Source organism: Anguilla anguilla, chromosome 12, assembly GCF_013347855.1.
Source record: "Anguilla anguilla isolate fAngAng1 chromosome 12, fAngAng1.pri, whole genome shotgun sequence".
NCBI lineage: Eukaryota > Metazoa > Chordata > Actinopteri > Anguilliformes > Anguillidae > Anguilla > Anguilla anguilla.
In genome coordinates, this window is record NC_049212.1 from 23,404,006 (window position 1) to 23,423,740 (window position 19,735).

General features: G+C 38.2%; 1 protein-coding gene across 3 annotated transcripts in view; it reads left to right on the forward strand.

Annotated features, from left to right (window-relative positions):
• Window positions 1-11,810: 11,810 nt before the first annotated feature.
• slc36a4 (solute carrier family 36 member 4) overlaps window positions 11,811-19,735 on the forward strand; it is a 130,503-nt gene continuing 122,578 nt past the window's right edge. For 2 of the 3 annotated variants that reach the window (XM_035386083.1, XM_035386086.1), the window contains exons 1-5: window positions 11,811-12,069; window positions 12,588-12,696; window positions 13,394-13,523; window positions 13,954-14,044; window positions 17,453-17,541. In XM_035386083.1, the coding sequence (XP_035241974.1) occupies window positions 12,675-12,696; window positions 13,394-13,523; window positions 13,954-14,044; window positions 17,453-17,541 (332 nt within the window). In that variant the 5' untranslated portion in view covers window positions 11,811-12,069; window positions 12,588-12,674. The remainder of the gene's footprint in view (window positions 12,070-12,587; window positions 12,697-13,393; window positions 13,524-13,953; window positions 14,045-17,452; window positions 17,542-19,735) is intronic. The other variant, XM_035386085.1, reaches the window with a different exon arrangement.

The following is a 19,735-nucleotide window of genomic DNA, read 5'->3' on the forward strand; positions in this document are numbered from 1 at the left end:
GGCTTACAGGCAAGACAATGCACATATTTGACTAACGTTAGGTTCACTTAAATTACAGTGACTTTTAAGGACTATTAGATTATTTCTGGTTATATTAATTTAGCTAGCTAGCTAACGTTAGCTAGCTAGGTAGTTTGCTTTCATAACGCAATGTTATCGATAACGTTAGCTAGCTAGTTTGTTTTTATGAGGACGTCATAGTTGTGCTTTCATCTTAACTTGGCTAGCTAGATAGCAAAAAAAATGTATTCCTTTTATTACAAAGTTACACCAGTTCACCGCTGTGCCATTTCTACTAACTACATTTCTTCACTTGGCTACCGTACAAAACCTTCTTATCAGCAAACGCCACGTTTCTACATTCATGTTACCTTGCACTGTTCTCTATCTAGCCACATACAAACAATTACGTGTACGTTCTGCAACTCCCCATTAAAACATTTACATTTAAAATCATGATTCACTCATAGTTATAACTACTAGCACTGAACATGAAAAAACAAAGCAACGCAATGGACTTCACATGTTACTTAAACCTCCACTTCAATGGTTAATGCTACACAGCGACTGTTATATATACCATTCGATAAGGAATATAAGCTCGCTCATGGTCACTCCATTTACTTCGCACTATACTCCGTGATCATGTCAACCTTCACCTACATGCCCACTCTGCTAAAAACATATCGTTTCAACTACGGAATTTCGTAATTTCATCCTAATTTCTCTCACACTGTTGTCATTTTCTCATATGCAAAGCCTGCTGGGACATATGCGTCTGCTCCTATTCTGCACTATCATGTTTTCCGGTTCTAGTTTAGCAAAACAGCGAAGAGGATTCCTACCTGCAGATATCAAAATGCCTTATAAACCTTACAAACACTAAAAGTGCATCTCCACGAAATAACAGACAACGGAGCTGCACAGAAGGATACACCTTACGAACACTAAAAGTGCATCTCCACGAAATAACAGACAACGGAGCAGGACAGAAGGCTACACAAGTTGCGACCTAGGGAGTTATAATTCTACTGACTTGCTGATTCTTTTGTCAGTCAAGGCTCGTTGGATGGACGTCAAATCCGTGAGTACATAAACTGGCCATATTTCATCTGCGTTTCTGATTCGTTTACGCTTATGCCACTGCATCCTTTCTCACAGACACTGTTTCACAGCAAACCGAAACTGCTGAACGGTACACGCTCATCAGACTGTACAAATTCACACAACGATAGCCATAATCCACACCCGTTTTTTACAGGGTCGCATTTCTCACTCTCATAATAAAACGCTTTGCAAAAAGAACTGATATCTCATAAAAAACACGTTTTCAACATACAAAAATGCCAAGTTACTAAAAGTATTGATATCAAAATGACGCCAAGTTACGATACTACAAACAATATAGGCTATCTTGCCTCACCGAAATGACATAAAACGTATCTCAATGCAATGCTACCCAATATTTACTCAGTTCTTTCAAGTCACTTGGCCCTGTGTTTTCTAATCTTACCATTTCACAATGTCATGCAAACTTTCTGTCAGATCAAAGAGACAAATATTTCGAATTGCCTCATGGAACACATTGAACATTGTACATTGAAATTAATGTATAAATTCATTAATGTACAAAACTGCTGCTGAGCAACGACAGGAAGCACCTTTCTCCAGAAAACATGTTTATACTTGCTTCTGAACTGAATTTGAGTACATGTGCAAGTTATTGTATATTTGCTACGTACAATAAATACTGCATGTAAAACACATAGGCCTATTGTACATACATACATAGAGAACTTCTTTATCCGCATGGGGACATTTCCCTGGCAGCATCTTACATTCACATTCACGAACACACTTGTACCAAGAAACATACTATCATTCACGCAACAGAAAGCCTGGGCAGCGAAATACATAGGCCTACATACCAATACAAATTGGACATACACACACCTATTCAATCAATCTTGACTGTGAGAGAGCCATCCACACATATGTTTGGCCTGTCCATGTAGTGCATGCTTATACACAGGGCCAAGTGACTTGAAAGAACTGAGTACATATTGGGTAGCATTGCTTTGAGATACGTCTTATGTCATTTCGGTGAGGCAAGATAGCCTATATTGTTTGTAGTATCGTAACTTGGCGTCATTTTGATATCAATACTTTTTAGTAACTTGGCATTTTTGTACGTTGAAAACGTGTTTTTTATGAGATTATATTTACACAAATACACGTTCAGCGCTAAGTTTACTCCATGAAAACCGAACACATCGAGATACATTTTAATTAATTAAAACATAGAGTAAACATACTGACGTGTTTCATAATGTACTCAACAACTATAAAAACGAAACGATTTATTCTAAGTAAACTTACTGGTGTAGGCATATGCAATCATTTCGGTGTACTGTAAAATGTAGAAACATTGCAGTAGGTGCAGTTACAAAATATATGCATAGTGTGCAATCAGAGCATTACTTACTGCAGCAATCCAAAGGTAACTTACAGAACACGCTTACAGGACAAGCGATGACGCGCTGGTTCGTATTTATTGGCAATTAACTTAATTTAGCGTTAGATTAACGAATAAAAGTATACACAATATAGCTAATATGCATTCACCAGAAAAGCGTTGCTTCCTCTCTTATTAGAGACAAAGGTAACTCTGTAACTGAAATTTAATGAATGGTGGCAAATATGCCGCCGGTAGACCCAACGATTTGGCGCTGATTGTGCACATATTGGCGCTTCCCTTTCAACAGCAAAACCACAAGACCACGCCAGAGGGAGCTCTAATAAAATCAAAATAAGACAAATCGCAGGTTTAAAAGTCGGTTTAAACACTTTCTTCCCGAAGCATTTAAAAAGGCAATTAACACCTGGGTGCACTACTACTTAAAATTTTGAAAATATGTTAATAATTATTCATGGTATACACAAAATGTACATAAAAATACAACTGTACTATTTATTTCACAAAATTCACAATTATTATAAAAACATTTCCCCCTTAACCTCTTATCCCACCACTGCAAAAACATAAAATAAAATAAATAATTTGTAGATAAGCAGTCAAAGTGATCTAAATGATCCAGACACAACTGAGCTTGTGATACTTTAATTAACAAGTCAGTTTAAAAACAAACATATTTATCTTAGTCTTATGACTTTCCACATGATGTTCATGATTATTAATTTTTTTTTTTTTTTAAGTAAAAAGCATCCATTCATTCATGTGCCTCATGTGGCCAAATCTCTTTAATAGTTAGATGCTAATGGCATTCAGCTGACTTCCTGGTGGGAATGTGCTTCTTTTGCGAGCCAGCTGCACATTGGATCTGAAGTGCACGCTTGGTAAGTCTTTTCTTGCCTGCATTAGTTGCTTTGTGTTGAACAGGAAAGGAATTAATATTTTTAAAATATTTTTTTAATGAAAAAAATTTTCGATCATGATATGCAATAATGTAGCAGTGAGTGCCTAAAGTTTTTTTAGAGACATTAAAGTTGTCTATTCTTAGAAAACACGCATGCCTGCCTATATCATTTAATTGAAGTGTTTCAAATGAGATGCTACGCTTCGTGGTTGATGTTGATTGCCAGTGCCACAACTCGAACCTAAACTCTGGTCGTACACTTCATATTAATTATTAATGTTCGTCATATTTATGGTTATAAGGAGGTGTCTAAGTCAGGAAAGCATTTTTGCAGCTATGCAGACGCCTATCTTAGCATCCACTGTATATCGCACTAATGTGTTAATCACACAGTTTGTGAAACATACACTCTTCCTGTTCAATTATTTCTAATCAAGAAAGATGCGGTTGTTGTAGGACGGGAAAAACAGTTTACATCCAACTTTTAATCTGATTCACGGTTTCTACTTGCATTTAATACAGTTATCATAGGTGGAAACATTCATTGAGTGAGTTTTGACATAAATATTTTAATTACAGAATTTCTTCCACTTTTGAATGTTTTCGTGTGTTGTTTTCTAATAGAAATGGATTCGGTTGTAGGGCCTGTTACTCAGAATCCCGTCATTTTTATGTATATATTTCTTACCTATCTCTAAAGACCAAAAACTGAAGCTAGAGCTCCAGATACCAATTATTATTATTATTATTATTATTGTTGTTGTTGATGTTATTATTATTATTATTCTTATTATAACAATAATAATAAATGCACAGATATTTTTGGAAATGGATATCACTCTTTCATGTTAAAATCATAAATTAAGTTTTTTTTTTTTTTTACTGTTATGTCTTTGGCCACCAGATGTTTTGGTTCAGTGTTTATTCCTTGCTTGTTCTGGGACAAGCATTCTGACAGTCTTGAGCTGACTGACTGAACCATGTTTCCTTTTTAATTCAACAAACAAACAGCAGGGGTCGCCACATGTTTGTATTCTAATCCACAAATCTCACCCATACATTTTAAATTACACAGGCTTTCAAAAAGGTTGTGTTCCTCCTCCTTTGTCTACTAATGTGCTACATTAAACCAATTAAGTGACTTTAAGTTTAAGTTTGCTATTGTAAAACACACATTCCAGAGATGTTCTGTTTGACATCCAGTGCACTTTTTTTCTCAAGATTTTTAAAAGGCAACAGTTTCTTGAGTGTTAATTTAGTGGCTAACAAAATTTTCTAACTAAATCTTTTACAATACATTGAGTCAATGATATTTGAATAACTGAATGTAACGATTATCTAAAAGGCAGTATGTACATTTGCCAACCTTATGTAATAAATAATGTGCCCAGATTTGCATGCACAATGTCACTTGGAGATGAATATAAGTGAGTGGCATTCACTAAAATAATAATAATAATTTGGTTGTGCAGGCTCAGAACTCTTTTTTTCCAGTGATATCACATGATCTCACATTCTTTCTCCTATTATGCAATGGCATGTTGTGTGAAAGTCATTTGAATTGCCACTGGCCATGTGAATGTAAATTATTATTTCAGATACACCGTACAAACACAGTTGCCTTACTGAACAATAAACTATTTCAATGGCGAACTGACTTAAATACCTTTGTTAGTCCTGACTGATGTGCCTGTTGCAGAAATGAGATTTTTTCTTTTCTGGGTTAAAAAAGAATGAAGGCCTAGCTTGCCATTGTTTCTGTTTTGCCATGATGATTTCTACTGTACTGGTTAAGAAATCAATTTGGCAACCCTGCACACAAACCAATGGACCTGCTTGAAAGTCAGATGAAAAATAAGTAAATATAGCCACAAGCGGCAATGAGTGGGTTTCAAGCCTTCGAGCGAGTTTCTTATTTTATTGATTTCAAGGTAGAAGAGGTGATGATAATGGTAAAGGAACCAGTTTTGATGGTAATTAGAAGTTTTTGTGTCAGTTGTAATGATACAGTAGTTAAACCTTGCATAATTGTATTTGAGCCATCGCCTGATTGATATTGCCACCTACCTGTCAGTCTCTATACTATTTAAAATCTTCCAAAATTATGCAAGAAGCAGAGACAGGCTCAAAACCAGTGTTAGCACAAAGCCCTTATGAAACTTTTGCAGACAATAAGTTTGCAGGGTTACAACATTTTAACATTTCAGCCAACAGTAGCTGTGGGTGGTTAGTGCCAGGCCCATGCACAGACTTTTGCAGGGACAGTGGCACAAGCTGAAGAAAGAGTGCACCTGTTCATATTCAGTAACGTCTCTTCAATCTCATCTCACTGTACACGTTTTTGATCAGTACGTCTTCAGTTCATTCATTTATATACAGTGCCCAGCATAATGTTTGAGACAAAGACATTTTTTTTTTGGTTCTGTACTCCACAATTTGCATGTGCTTAAGGTGCCAATCTTCATCTTTTATTAAAGAGCAGTTTTATACATTTTGGTTTCACTCTGTAGAAATTGCAGCACTTTTTACATTTCTGGACACCATAATGTTTGGTACATATTAATGTTATGTAAAGTAGTCATGCTTAGTGCTTTGTTGCATATCCTTTGCATGTAACTGCTTAAAAACTGTGACCCATAGACATCATCTGGTGCTGAGTACCTTCTCAATTTTCCCTTTTTTTTTGGGTGGGGGTAATTGTAGCAGCCCCTATTGGTAAATTCAGGGACCCACTCTTCAATATGGGTATCAAAATTCATTATGATAGGTCAAACCATTACATATGTATAATGCGTTTTATTGTAGATCCCACTCATTTTCAAGTTCATTTGTTAATTTTGACCACGTTGTTTGCCCAATTGGGATGGTTTACAGTCCATTTGTGTATCTTTAAGCAATTAACATGCACAATAATTTGGGTGCAGATCGGTCCACAAACAAAAACTGTTTTTCAAAAAATTAAAAATGGCTAAAAATAGAAAATCCATCAGATGGACATCAATGGTTCAGTTAGAAAATTTGTAGAGCTCATTCACGAGATGGTTTCCCAAGTTTTGTGAAAATCGGACATGGCGTGGGAGTTATTGTTATTTACAGGTCTTAAGTTTGTTCTTTAATTATAGTGCCACCTAGGGGCCAATTCCATGTATATTGCATGGGCATCTAGCTCGCAAGTAACCTGATTGGACTGCCAAAGCCTACGTCTTCATCGTTTACCATCTCATGGGAAATTTTGAAAATGTGGGAGAAGGAGAATAATAATGGTCTTCCAACAATAGAAAAAAGAAAAAAGACCACATAGCACAACATATAAATTTGCATGGTACACGTGTGTTTAGTGTACATGGACTTAAATATTATCTATAACATTATCTGTTAATGACTAATTAATTATTAAACTTTGACCTTCATTGCCAAGTAGCTGAGACCTCTGAACATTAAGGGAGGGAGCTATGTCCACTGTAGTATTCATCTCCTACCATCCACACACACTCACACACAGACGCAAATAGTCACACATCAAACACAAACTCACACATATGCATGCACAGACAAATGCACACATACGTATACACATTCATGCACGCAGACACACAAACACACATAATCACACTAAGCACACAGACACAGAAACTCATACACAATGGCAAGCCCGTACACACATACATACATGCAAACTTGGAACAGATACATGCCACTCACACACGCACAAGTATACACACATTCATACATACATGCACACATCCATATACATATGTATGCATACAGTCACACAAAACATTTGCACCCACTCATGCACACAAAGACACAGAAACTCTGTCTTTCTCTCTCTCTCACTCACACACACGCCCACAGAAGTAGGGGGAACATATATATAACACAACATGTTGCAAGACTTGCATCAGTAATTGGACAGGCAATTATGTCTAATTTTCTATGCGGCATGACAAGTAATTCCATCTTGTCATTCTCCATAGTCTCATCTACTGACGATGACAAGTAAAGAGGTTGTGGACTGTGGTTTACAGCTGGGCTGACACCCTCCCTCAGACTGGGGCAATGAGATGGGCAGGTGGCAGGGGAGAAAATATATTTCATAACATTCATTAACATGTTTTGGCTTGTTTAACCTGGATGGGGCTTCCTAAGTGACTCGTGACGCATGGTTTGTGCGCACGCATACTTGCATAAACGGTGAGTCATAGCCAAGAAGCGTGGTCGTCGTCACTGGAGATATCAAAGGGGTAGATGTGGGGGTGGATGAAGGTGGAATACCCTTCTGCACATGTGGGAGGGAAGACTCAGTGCTGGATTTGTGCTGCAGATCTTCAACTCAGCAGGTTTTAAAAACTGGTTTTAAAAAGTTAAAATTTCCATTCCATTTCCATACCTTTCTTCCCCACAACTTTAAACTTGCAATGAAGAACAAAAGAGCCCATGAACTCCCTGTTCAGAAGGAAATATTTGGCTTCATTTAAAGCATACCAGATACTGTAAAACAGAACAGGTCCATTATCCTATGCATTGATCGCTTCAAATAACCCCCATATTGCTAGCTGTCTTTTCCCCAATTTCCCACCAGAAATGCATCAAAATTTCAGAGACAGAGAGATAATGGAATTGTTACATTTTATTGCTATAATGAATATAATTGAAAAAGGATTAGATGGATTTGTGATCTCATGAGTCAGAGTGAACCTGTCCCATTCTGTCCTGTAAAACAGTTGTCCAATTGAAGGGCATAACAAAGTGCATGTTTGTTTTGCTTTTCATGAAATTAAATTAATTAAATCTTTGGCTCCACAATCCTTGAAGATAAACATAGTCCTTTCTGAGTCATTCAAGGATCCATTTGCTTTGAAGTAAAAAATTAATAGATTTGTCTGAAAGAGCTATTTTTTTCCTTCCCTGAATGAAAGTGAAAAACACTTTAGTTGCTGTTGCACTTTGCATCGTTACACACCGCACCAAGTGCTTTGGGTCTAAAAGTAAATCGGACTTCAAAGCGCTTGCTTTGACTTGCTGTGAAATTGAATGCTGGAATGAGAGAATTAACTGTGCCCCACACACCCTTTCTGAACCCCCAACCCCCTCCCACAACTCCAAGCCCCACCAGAGGATAACGCCCACCCCCTCAACCAATATTATCAGGAATGATGTACCACTATTTGTTTGCTTGGCACAGTTTACCTTGTCATTATTATTATTATTGTTATTATTATAATACAGTGGCAGATCGTTTTACCTTTCAGAGAAGGCTGGTGTTGGACTTGTTGTCGGGGAGGAAGTAGAATTGGAGTCGCAGGCATATAGCTTCTGTGTCTCTTGCCTGTTTTCTATGACCCAACTCTGTTTGACACACCAGTGTCTTCTGTTGAACAACAAATGCTTTATTTTCCACTGCATGTAGCCAATCAGGATAACATGTTGGTTAAGGTAGGGGGGTAGAAACAATGCCTTTCCAAGTGGGAAAACAAGGGAGAAAAGTAGATTTATTTTTTAAAAGTAAGATTTTTTATCATCAAAATATAGAATTTAATTTCAGGAGTATCCTACAGAAGAATTGGACTGTTGCATAAGAGCTGTGATGTGACACCTGTGCCAATTGAAATTTATTTTTAATTAAAGGAAAATTGGCTTTAATTAAAATGGCAATAGGCTGAAACCTACTTCTCATTTTTATTGCAGGAGTTAATTCCAAATGCTAACTTGATAGACTGAATTATTTCAGAGCCATTGCATGTCCTATTTATTTCAATTTGTCTTGCTTTTGGGAGGTATATTAATTACTGTTCAGAGGGTGACCAGAGATGTGAAATCAACTAATGTTCAAGACCAGAAAAAAGCAGACTGAGACTGTTCACAGTAAAAAAAAAAAGGGATGTTTGTTTGATGTACTTCAGAGACTTCCTTTTGTGTAAGTACTGAAAAAACTGAGAGGAGCATTTTATTTGTATCTGAAAACAGCTATAGAAATAATTCTCAGTACATCCGTAGATTCAGACCTCATGAAAAAGGCATCTAGCCGCCAGAAAGACCTATCGAAAGAATGTAAAATAGAGCAAGCAATTGTTTATGCTATTCATGTATATGGGTGAATGTGGTGCCTACACTAACCCCAGACACTGGCTCCTGTGAGGAAATGCAGAGAGCAAATGCCAGTCTCTCCACTTTTCTATGTAGTATTATTGTAAATGTCCCTCCAACTCAATGACTTCTCCACCATTACCGATTCTAAGTTGTATTTGGCTACACAATTCTGGCCCTCCCAGGTTGAGTGACAGCCTCTTCAGAGCTTGCAGAACATTGGAACATTGGTCTTCTGTGTTTCCTATGCATTTAGGCTCCACTTCACAGATGAGGATCTGGGTTGTTCTGCCTCCCTAGGCGAGATGGCGGACCAGCGGGTGGGGGGTGCATGCCAGATATATAACAATGGTTGCCTAAGCGGCCCGCCTATGTTGCCTATTCCCAGAACTGACCCTGGTCTGGTGCTGAGGTGTCTTCCAGAACATTCCTCTCACAAGGTCCATTCAAAGGCCTTTCATTAAAGTTGCACATGACAAGGATGTTTACTTTCAGAAGGAAAAGGCCAGATGTATAATAGTCCTTTTGTGTTTTGAGAAGCTGAAGCGTGATGTAATGTGCCAGAGGATAGGGTCACTTTAGAAATTCAAAATCAATGAAGTGTTTGTCTCACGGTAAATTGAGATTGTGGGGTTGTCTTATAATACTATAGTAAGCCAAGGGGCAATTATAAAAAGAAGGCAGCTGCTGATCAGTTTCAGGTGGGCCTGTGTGCAAGGCCTCAGCTGGCCAAGGTCCTGTGGAAATCAGTCTATTAGGAACTAAAGCTCTAGTTTCTCTGTGAATGACCTGGTTAGCAGTAGACTACACAACATGCATAATTGCACATTCAAATGCTTAAGGGTGTAATGAACATGAGCCTACTTCAATTTCTCAAACAAAATGATGACCATTTTGAAGAATCTGTTCAACCTATCTAATAGGAAGTAGTATTAATACATAAACTCTTACCAAGACAAGGTGCTATACAAATTAATAATAGATTATTAATAATAATAATAATAATAATAATAATAATAATAGACATTGCACTGTACCTCATCCTGGAAAATCATATTACATTGCAATCACTTAGCAAGCACTTAGCCCTCATTATCATCATGCACAGAAGTGTCTGCTGTAACACGTTGCTACAGTTGTATTTTGCTTGTTGGTTCTAAGACGATGACTGCAATCATATCACTCTTGCCTCACGACTACTAAACGTTGTCTGTGTTCCAAAAGCGTAATAATAATAATAATAATAACAATAATAATAATAATAATAATAATAATTAAAAAACCCACTAGCATTTTTAAAAAATGGATTGGGGTGGGGGGGGGGGGGGGGGGGGGGGGGTTAGCTATATTGCAAAGGTGAAAATAATAATTTCCAATTATATTTATTTAAAGTGAAGTGAGAATCAACTCTTTTTCAGGCTGTGCTAAGTTCAAGGATCCTAAATGACATCAATAAAGAAAACAATCTATATGCTAAACAGTTAGGCGATTTTGATTTACATGTTTTGCATGTATATGATCTGCAATGGCAACATTTTGATGACGAATGGAACAATTGTTCTTTAATTTTGCATATATATATATATATATATATATATATATATGCTGAATATTTTGTATAGGCCAGGAGATGCTTGTGGCCACAATACAAACTGAGCAGATGTGCTTGTCCCTGAATGTGAACAACAGCCGCCTTTCTCCATTCCGTTCTATCCAAGTCCGTGTGGACAGCACTAACTATCGAGTCTTAAGTGACTATAACGTGCCACTTCATTTAAGATTGGGTTATGTGTTAACCTGTGCGGTGAACTAAGAAGCATATGCAATCATTTTTGAAAAAATATAGCAATGCATATTTTTTTATGTTTTAAACCTTTTAATCTGGAGATCTGGGCTGATTCAAGTTTTAGCGTGTTTTTATTAGCAGTATCCTACATCAAACAATTAAAAAAAACAATTACTCGGTAATTTCCCTTTTCAGACAGCAACTAGTCGAACTAATAGTAAATACACAACTACTAATGCAACTTAACTTTGCACCAACAGCCACACGTACTGCATTCATTCACGTATACTGCAAGAATGAGAGGTGTATTTTTAAAACTATTTCTGGACTCAGAATAGCCAAGAGACGTTGTCTTTCATTGTACATTGTGCAATAAAATGCCACAAAATATTTAAGAAAAGGAGAGAGGAAACTGAATATCTTCCTCAAGTACAAGTCCTCCGGTGGGAAAAATTGCGAGAGGAATTGCTGTGAGATTGCAAAAATGGTAGCACGTTTCCTTTAAAAGTCTTTTGGCTTTGCTGGATTGAAGTTGTTTGCAAGGAAGAAGTGGCGTGACGTTTCAGGATTTTTGTCGGCAAAAGGGTGGTAGGCCAGACCCTCGCCCTTTAACAAGCAGAATTACAACCTGGCAATTGTATCCGCACCCGGAGAGCTGCTCGCCTTTTCAATGGAAGTTTTCTTTTCTGGTCACTACTTATGCAAAAAGAGAAATATAACCGTAAAAGACTGCTGTAGCTCTAAGTCGATCGCTGGACTACAGTGCTACAGGAGCGGCTAGTTCCAGGCAAAGCACAGACTCAAAGGGGGATCAGTTTGGTATGATTGAATTCTTCACATAGCTAATTCTAAACCTGAACTGAATAAACCACAGTCGATATCGTGGCGATTCAATCGCTGGATAACACAGCTAAGTCTTTTCTTTTTTTTCCAAAGACACATGCCTCTAGCTCTCTAGATAAAGATTTTATGTGGCTGACTTTATCAGTACTGCGGCTGGCTGGTTATCTAACTAGTTAGCTATTCTGGCTAGTATTATAACGTAGCTAGCTAACGTTAGCTGAACATACACCGGTAATGACAGCGCTGATCTATCAGATAACTCGGCACAAGCACTGATTTAGCACAGCCATTTCTGGAATTTCATTAGCCATTTTATTGATATAGCCGGATAATGTTTACAATAACGATTTCATCAAGTAACGCTAATTCATATTAGCTAATGTTCTCAATGTATACTCCTCACATTCAGTGCCATCGAAGCGACTCTTGCATACATTGTTTCCCCCCCTTGAATTCAAAATAAGGACACATTTCTCTCCTCTTATTATTTCCAGTAGTTCGTAGACTGGATTCATCACGCCCACTTCAGTACGACGACCCAGGACGGTATCAGCGGATGGCGCACTGATGTCTGGCGGAAGATGGAATCAACTGAACAGCTAGGTACTCGTGAAATGATGACGTTTTGTTGAGGGGCTGGAGCATGGATTAAAGGAAACTGAGGCCCAGCCAAACCATCTGCAAGCTTAGCTATATGCCAATGTTTGTAGTTTCATTGATTCTTTACTTACATTACTTACATTATTTACATTATTCCCGTTACATTTACCTGTACCATATTTATTAGTAGAAACATACTACAACTATGATTCTGGTTCCACATGTTCTATATTTATAGTGAGGGCAAAATAAAGTGGCACTTATACTATGGTAAAAAACGATTACAACACACAGAAAACATATATCTCCTTTTGTCTTCTGATTAAAAAAAAACAAAAACAAAAAAAACTGATTAAAAAAAAAAACTGCAAAGTCAGAGCTGAACCCAAGCTCTTACTAATACTCTTATGATACCAATAGCAATATATATTTTTCTTGAAGGAAAGCTGAAAAGAGCCATGATAATGGCAATTATGTTTTTTTTATGAAAGGCAAAGGACGCATAATTAAATTACTGAACCCTGTCACTTATGATTATTTAAAAATCTCTTGGCAGCACAGAATCTTCAGGTCTTCAGGGATGCAAATTGATGCAGAAACTGCATATTGCTGTCTATTAATATAATTTCCTCTCTGGATTAAAAAAAGTGTGGAAAATCCCACTAGATACCTACAAGATGTGTTGCTTTTGTCCTCACAGACATGGAGGTGATGACACCTCTTATTGAAGAAGCAGGGCACTGTCCAGATGACTTTTCAGAGGATGATCATGATATTGAATTGGTTCCAGTTCAAAGACATTATGAACTGGGAAATCATGATGGCATTACGTAAGTACAGTTCTAGATTTTGATGATTTTTATGCCTCTCCGACCAGCTTAACATAAAATATAAATCTGGGATTTCCTTTCAGCCCCCCCGCCCCACCCCCACTGATAACCCTGAAATGACATTGTTTCACTTGTAATCTGCACGTGTCATTGTGTGAATGCTATGATCCATGTCTCAAATTCGATGAACCGTGACTTCGAAAATGCTTTTTCCCATTTGACAGGAACTCTTAAATTCTTCATAGCTGAGATTAAAAATAATTTTGGTTGTGAGAGGAATGGACAACGAATACTGAAGACTGACAGATGGAAAATTGATAAATGCTATAACTGAGAGCTGTACGACTCAGGCTGGCTTTCCTGAGTGGCTCAGAGGAGGTGACTTGGAGGTATTCTGGGCCTTGAACTAACCCGAGTTATTGATTTGTAGGTTTTCACAAACCCTCATCCATCTCTTGAAGGGGAACATTGGAACTGGCCTGCTTGGCCTTCCTTTGGCAGTGAAGAATGCTGGGATTATTGTAAGTATAGCATGAATTGCATGGGGAATTGGTGGGGTGGAGGGTGGGGATGTGTGGGAACTGCTTTTGCATTTCTTACTGACGTATGAAGTCATTGTTGGGATTACTGTGTGCTTTACAGTGCTTGACATCACTGTCTCTCATGTGTAACTAGTGTCACGAGTAACATTTATGTATTAAGCCTGGTTCAGGCTGAGAAGGAGCTGTAATAAATCAAGTCAAATTGGTCTCACAAGCATGGGTGTAGATCCCTGAAGGGACATGTCCTCCCAACATTGGAAAAACATCAAATGGTCGCCCCTAGTATTGTCATGTCATGTTTTCGTAGTGAGTGGTATTGTTAAAAAATGTTTAAGAAAACTTCCTCTTTGTTGTCCCTCCCCAAAGTTGAAAAGGTGTGTCATTGCTCCTGGGGTCTGAGATTTTTGGTGTGAATAGAGGTTCACCATCCCCACTGTTTCGCATGGGTGAGCCCTGATATCACAGAACATTTGCCAGACAATTCTAATGGCAGAGTGAATGTTGTTATGAATTTGAACTAACCCAGCAATTATTAGGGCATACGATATCAAAGGTGTCGATAGTGAAGGTTTTTTTTTTTATCAAACAGGAGGGTACAAAATAAAAAAAAAATTTCATTTGCTTTCATGCTGTTCCTAATGACTAATGAGCTTTGATGTTCTTTGATTTAAAGTATTTGCAGAAAGAAATTATTATTATTAAGTATTATCTTTTAACTTGACTAATTTCACAGTTGTCACGATAGTAGGAATCATTCTAGGGGCAGTGCCTCTGTCACTACCAGCCGCAGATGGTGATACTGGTACTGTATTGATAAATGGAACCGAACTTTGTTGGTTGGTGTTCCTGCTACTGTCTCACCAGTCAAAGGAGATGAAGTGCCCCTCATGCCTCTCGTGCTTGTGCCTCAGGTTGTGCCCCAAGTACTCACTTTATAGCCATAAAATCATCAGGGATGAGAATAACAAAAAACCCAACATAACCATAGCGACTGCCATCACACGGGCACCAAAATGTACATTTTGTTTACTTGTCAATGTCAAACCTTTAAGGCCTTATGGTGCAAATGACACTCCCCACTCCACTGTCACAAACAAGTTTTGTTTAACTACAGATCTCGTGTTTTGATTATACTTTTATGGATGAGAATTAATCAAAAAAGTAAATTATGCCACCTGCGGCTGCTAACGAGAAACAAGTGTCTGATAGGGCAGGAGCTCCGGAAAGTTCATTGCTCATCTCTAAACTTGCCTTCATCTGACACTTGGGCTTTTGCATTTACCTTGTAGGTTTGTAATTCATCAGCACAGTCCTTTTTTCAAGAAAAGATTTTTGTTGTTCAGGCCCAAAGGGTCACTGTTGAATTGTTGCCTTGCAAACAGTCTCAAAATGAATGAAACACAATCAGGAAGCTAGAGGGGCTGAAGATGCAACAACATACCTTTACTGAATATCCTCAGTGTGACCCATTTCTAAGACAAAAAGACCTGTGTTTTCTGTGTTGTCCTCCTCTCTTTCAGAAAGATGCTATCAACCATTCCATACGTAGAGTTATTTGATAAAAACTATTTTGTTCAGTGTTGTATTGCCTGTGTTTTACAGCATCCGGAGGTCAAGAGGTCTAATAAAAATAAACTGATTGTAGCACGGAATGGAGTTAATTTGACCTTTATCACAGAAGGGCTTTGAATACACCTTATCACTTTGAGAAGTACAAAGTGTGTTGGGAGAGCCAGATAGATTGATATTGGGTTATTCAGCTCTTAAATAGGGAATATTTTAATGACAAGCTTTTAATCATTTGGGTTACTGGACTTGGATTGTGAAAGATCCCGTTAGGCCGTTTCATTGCTGTGAAATACAACAGGAGGCACAGCACTGTCCGTTTTTAATCACAGGTTTCCCATCAAGAATCCCTGGCATTTATATCCGCATGATTTAATGTACCTGAAGCTGCGTTGTCCATGCTGAATGTTGTCGACCCAGAATAACTCGCCCCACAAGTACAGACGACAAATGAATGTAATTAAACTGATTTAAAGGCACTGTTCACCATTGTACCATTGGCTACCATAAAAAAATCAATGAGATGGAAGCTCTGAAGTAACACTGTTTGCTGACGTCAGAAGGGACAGGCGAGAGTTATCATGTTGAGGACAATGCGCTTTGCTGTATTTCATATTGCTGCAGATAGCACAAGGTGGAGTCTTGCATAATTCTTTCCCAGGCTCACAATAGTGCTTGCAGTGGATTGTGTAAGTCAAGAGAATGCAATCATGTGCTGTCGCCATCTCACCTAGAACTTTGAACTCTACACTTAAACTTTAGTTTGTACTAATACTAACTAAAAATCTACATTTTATCTTAACTAGAATCAGTCCCAATGGCATTGCTTTATAGTTTCCTTTCAAAAAATATGCTTTTTTATTTTGCAGTTCATGACTCAATCTGATACTGCTTCATGCTGTACCTTCCATAGGTTTCTAAATAGCTTTACGCTCAGTTACTGGTGTAAAATTAAAAATTTTATTAGCAGACTGATTCCTCATGATTACAGTTATGAGACAGAAATAGGCACAAAAAGAGGGACAATACGTTTGGGTGAGAAAGGAAGTGATATATGGAGAGAGAGGGAGACCGGTAAGGATTCGGCATGTAACAAATAATCAACTGTCGGAAACTCGATATTTAATTTGCAGAAAACAATCCGACAGGGGTTTGTGAATTGATATTTTTCCAGCAGCTTTCTCCTTCTGTGTCCTGTTGTCACAAGCTACTGTTTTAAAAGAGACCAATTTTACAAGCGCAAAATGACATGTCAATCATCATGAACGGAAACCAGGCCTACTGAGTGACAGCTCTCTGAATGGCTCTATTTAAAGGTGTTATGCCTGTCAAGCGCATTTCAACCTCTATACCGTTTGCCAATATATTGTGAAGAATGATAAAAGTTTCAAAGCTTGGTACGTTAAATGATCCGTCTCTGATCGAGATTTGATGTGGTTTGTCTTTGCAATTGGAAACCCCTTCATGGTGTCATCATTCCAGACACTCATGCAACAGATATGTGGGATGTTGTCATTGCTCCTTCCAGTATTCTCAGAAGAAAACTCATTTTTCCACGATGCGTGGCAGATTTTGAGGAACCATTATTTCTCCTCTGCACAGCGCTGTCGGAAACTGGCATCTTCACAACCAGTAGTAAATAAGTTATCATAGTTGTTTGGAAATTTCAGCACAGAACATTTTATGTACAGTCTTGCATTCTGATACCAGGATAAGAGTTAAAGCAGTATTTGACATAACTGGCACGCACAAGGTGTCAACAGTAAAGCACTCATGTGGGCTGGGCTCTCACTGTCCCTGTGCTCTGTGTGTGTTTTCTAGGTTGGGCCCATAAGCCTGGTTGTGATGGGAGTGGTGTGTGTTCACTGCATGCACATCCTGGTCCACTGCAGTCATCACTTATCTGAAAGGTAATGTCAAACCTCCAACCATGTAAAGTTATTAAAATAATGTGATTGATTTACATTAGCTGATTTACCTTTACATTAAATTTGCATCGTGAGCACGGGATTAGTCACAGTCTGAATTCTCGAAGACAAGAATGGAATGAACACATTGAGTCCACAAATTTTGTACAAATATTGGGACTTTTTTTTTACAGACATAGTAATAAATTCACGGAACAGCTTTGCTGGCCATCTAATAGAGGCAGAAACTCTATGGCTAGATGCTGTACTGCATACTCTGTTGGTGAAAGACAGGCCTGGATGAGCTGAAAGGCTTGTTCTGGTCATTATGTATTCTTATGTTCTTTACTCTTCCTACGCAGCACTCCCCTGTTGAGTCAGACAGGTCAAACGGCTTCATTAAAAGCAAGTTTACATATGCCATTCAAATTTTAGCTGTCTGTGTCAGGTGGGTGGAGAAGTGTGAATTTTCCATACTGAATGAATGTTTCCAGCATACACATGGGTTTAGAATTGAATACTTTCTTCTAGGTTATTTTAGTGAAAAATGGGACCATTGAAGACTGGAAAAATAGCTGCAATAAAAATATTTTTTGCACACTCTTTAGTGTGTGGGCAAGCACAATTCTGCTTGGTCACATTAATTATTGAAACTAGTAAAACGGTGGCAAATGGGAGCTAGTTCATTAGTGCATAATTACAAATGACCTTTTTGTACGAATTGTTGAATAGAGGATACTGTCACTGTTGCATGTGCTTGGACCTGTACTCAGAGCAAGCTTTAGGCATGGACAACAAGGAGTGTCGCCTAGGATGGCATCCGACTGGATGGGTGCCAGACCAAGGAAAAAAAGAAATCCATGTGTTGCAACCATGATAGTTGCACAAAATATAGATTTGTGCAACTATCACTATAGGTATCTGCAATTATCTTCCAGGCTTCCCCTATTGTTTTGGCTGCTCTGGCTGTGTTTGATTTGCTAGTTAGGACTGCTTTCACTGAGTTCTTGATCTTGCCCTCTCCAGCATTGCCATTATTTTGTGATCTACAACCTCAAAACAAAGTAAAAATCAAATAGGTTGCAATATGAGAGTTAATATTGCATTCGTCAGTTTCAATGCGTTACGTGATCATGCAAAGGTCAGCGCCACCTCCCGTTGGGTCTATGTAAGGAGTATGCGATTCATCTCCCCTCTGTAGCAGAGCAGGTGCGCACAGTTATCTGAAATGATTCCTTTCTAGATTAACTAACCAAATCGTAATTCACGTTCGTGAAACGGAGCAAGCCTGAATTTAATTAATGAGATAATTTGATAAGATTTGCTTCAAGTTATCCTGGATTGTTTAAGCGACAGGGCACAGATCTGAGCTGCTCGCTCACTGTATGGGTTACAGATTACACTTCACAGCAGGTGCAGGCAGACTGCTGGCATCAGTTGACTAGAGTTGATACCCTTGCACAATCAGATGGGGTCGATTACCATTCATCTCCATCCCTGACCCTGGGTGATTCTGATAAGTGCATCTTTCATAGTTTTTACTTGGCCACCTGATTGAACTTTTTCAGCCATTGCAGGCTCACTAGATTACCGTTGCCCTTGTACTCTAAATTCGGGAAAGCACGCGGCTAATAGGCTGTGATTTCTTTGGCGCGTTTAACGATAAATGCCTAGAAGAGAGATGTAAAATGCCGTTAAGTGCTTTAGCTATGTGACGGAGTTAACCGAGAGGGAACCGCTTTTCATTACCCGGTAACTGCTTAGACTTCCAGCCCCAATTCCACTCTCCTCCCCCTCGTCCAAAAAAATAAAATAAAAATGTAAAAATGTTATGTGTTTCACATTCCGGTTGGGGTTTAGTCTTCATTATTGGTTATTTACTGTTTATTGTGACCAAGTCCATCACATTTGTATTTGCTCTCTGTGTTCTGTGCAGATAACATTGAATGCTCTATCACATTTGCATCCTAATTGGGGCTTTAATGTAGTTTGTTTATAAGAGCAAGCAGGGAGAAGGTTGCCCTGCATAATAATGTAATATATTTATTAATTTTATTCTACAGACTTCTAATCTAGAAAATAAATTGATTCATTTATGAATAATTCAGAATTCACTGCATATGAGGGTAACCAGGATGGTAACGTGCAGTTACTGCTCTTGCATATTTCCATACGCTATCAGTTACTATCAAGCACA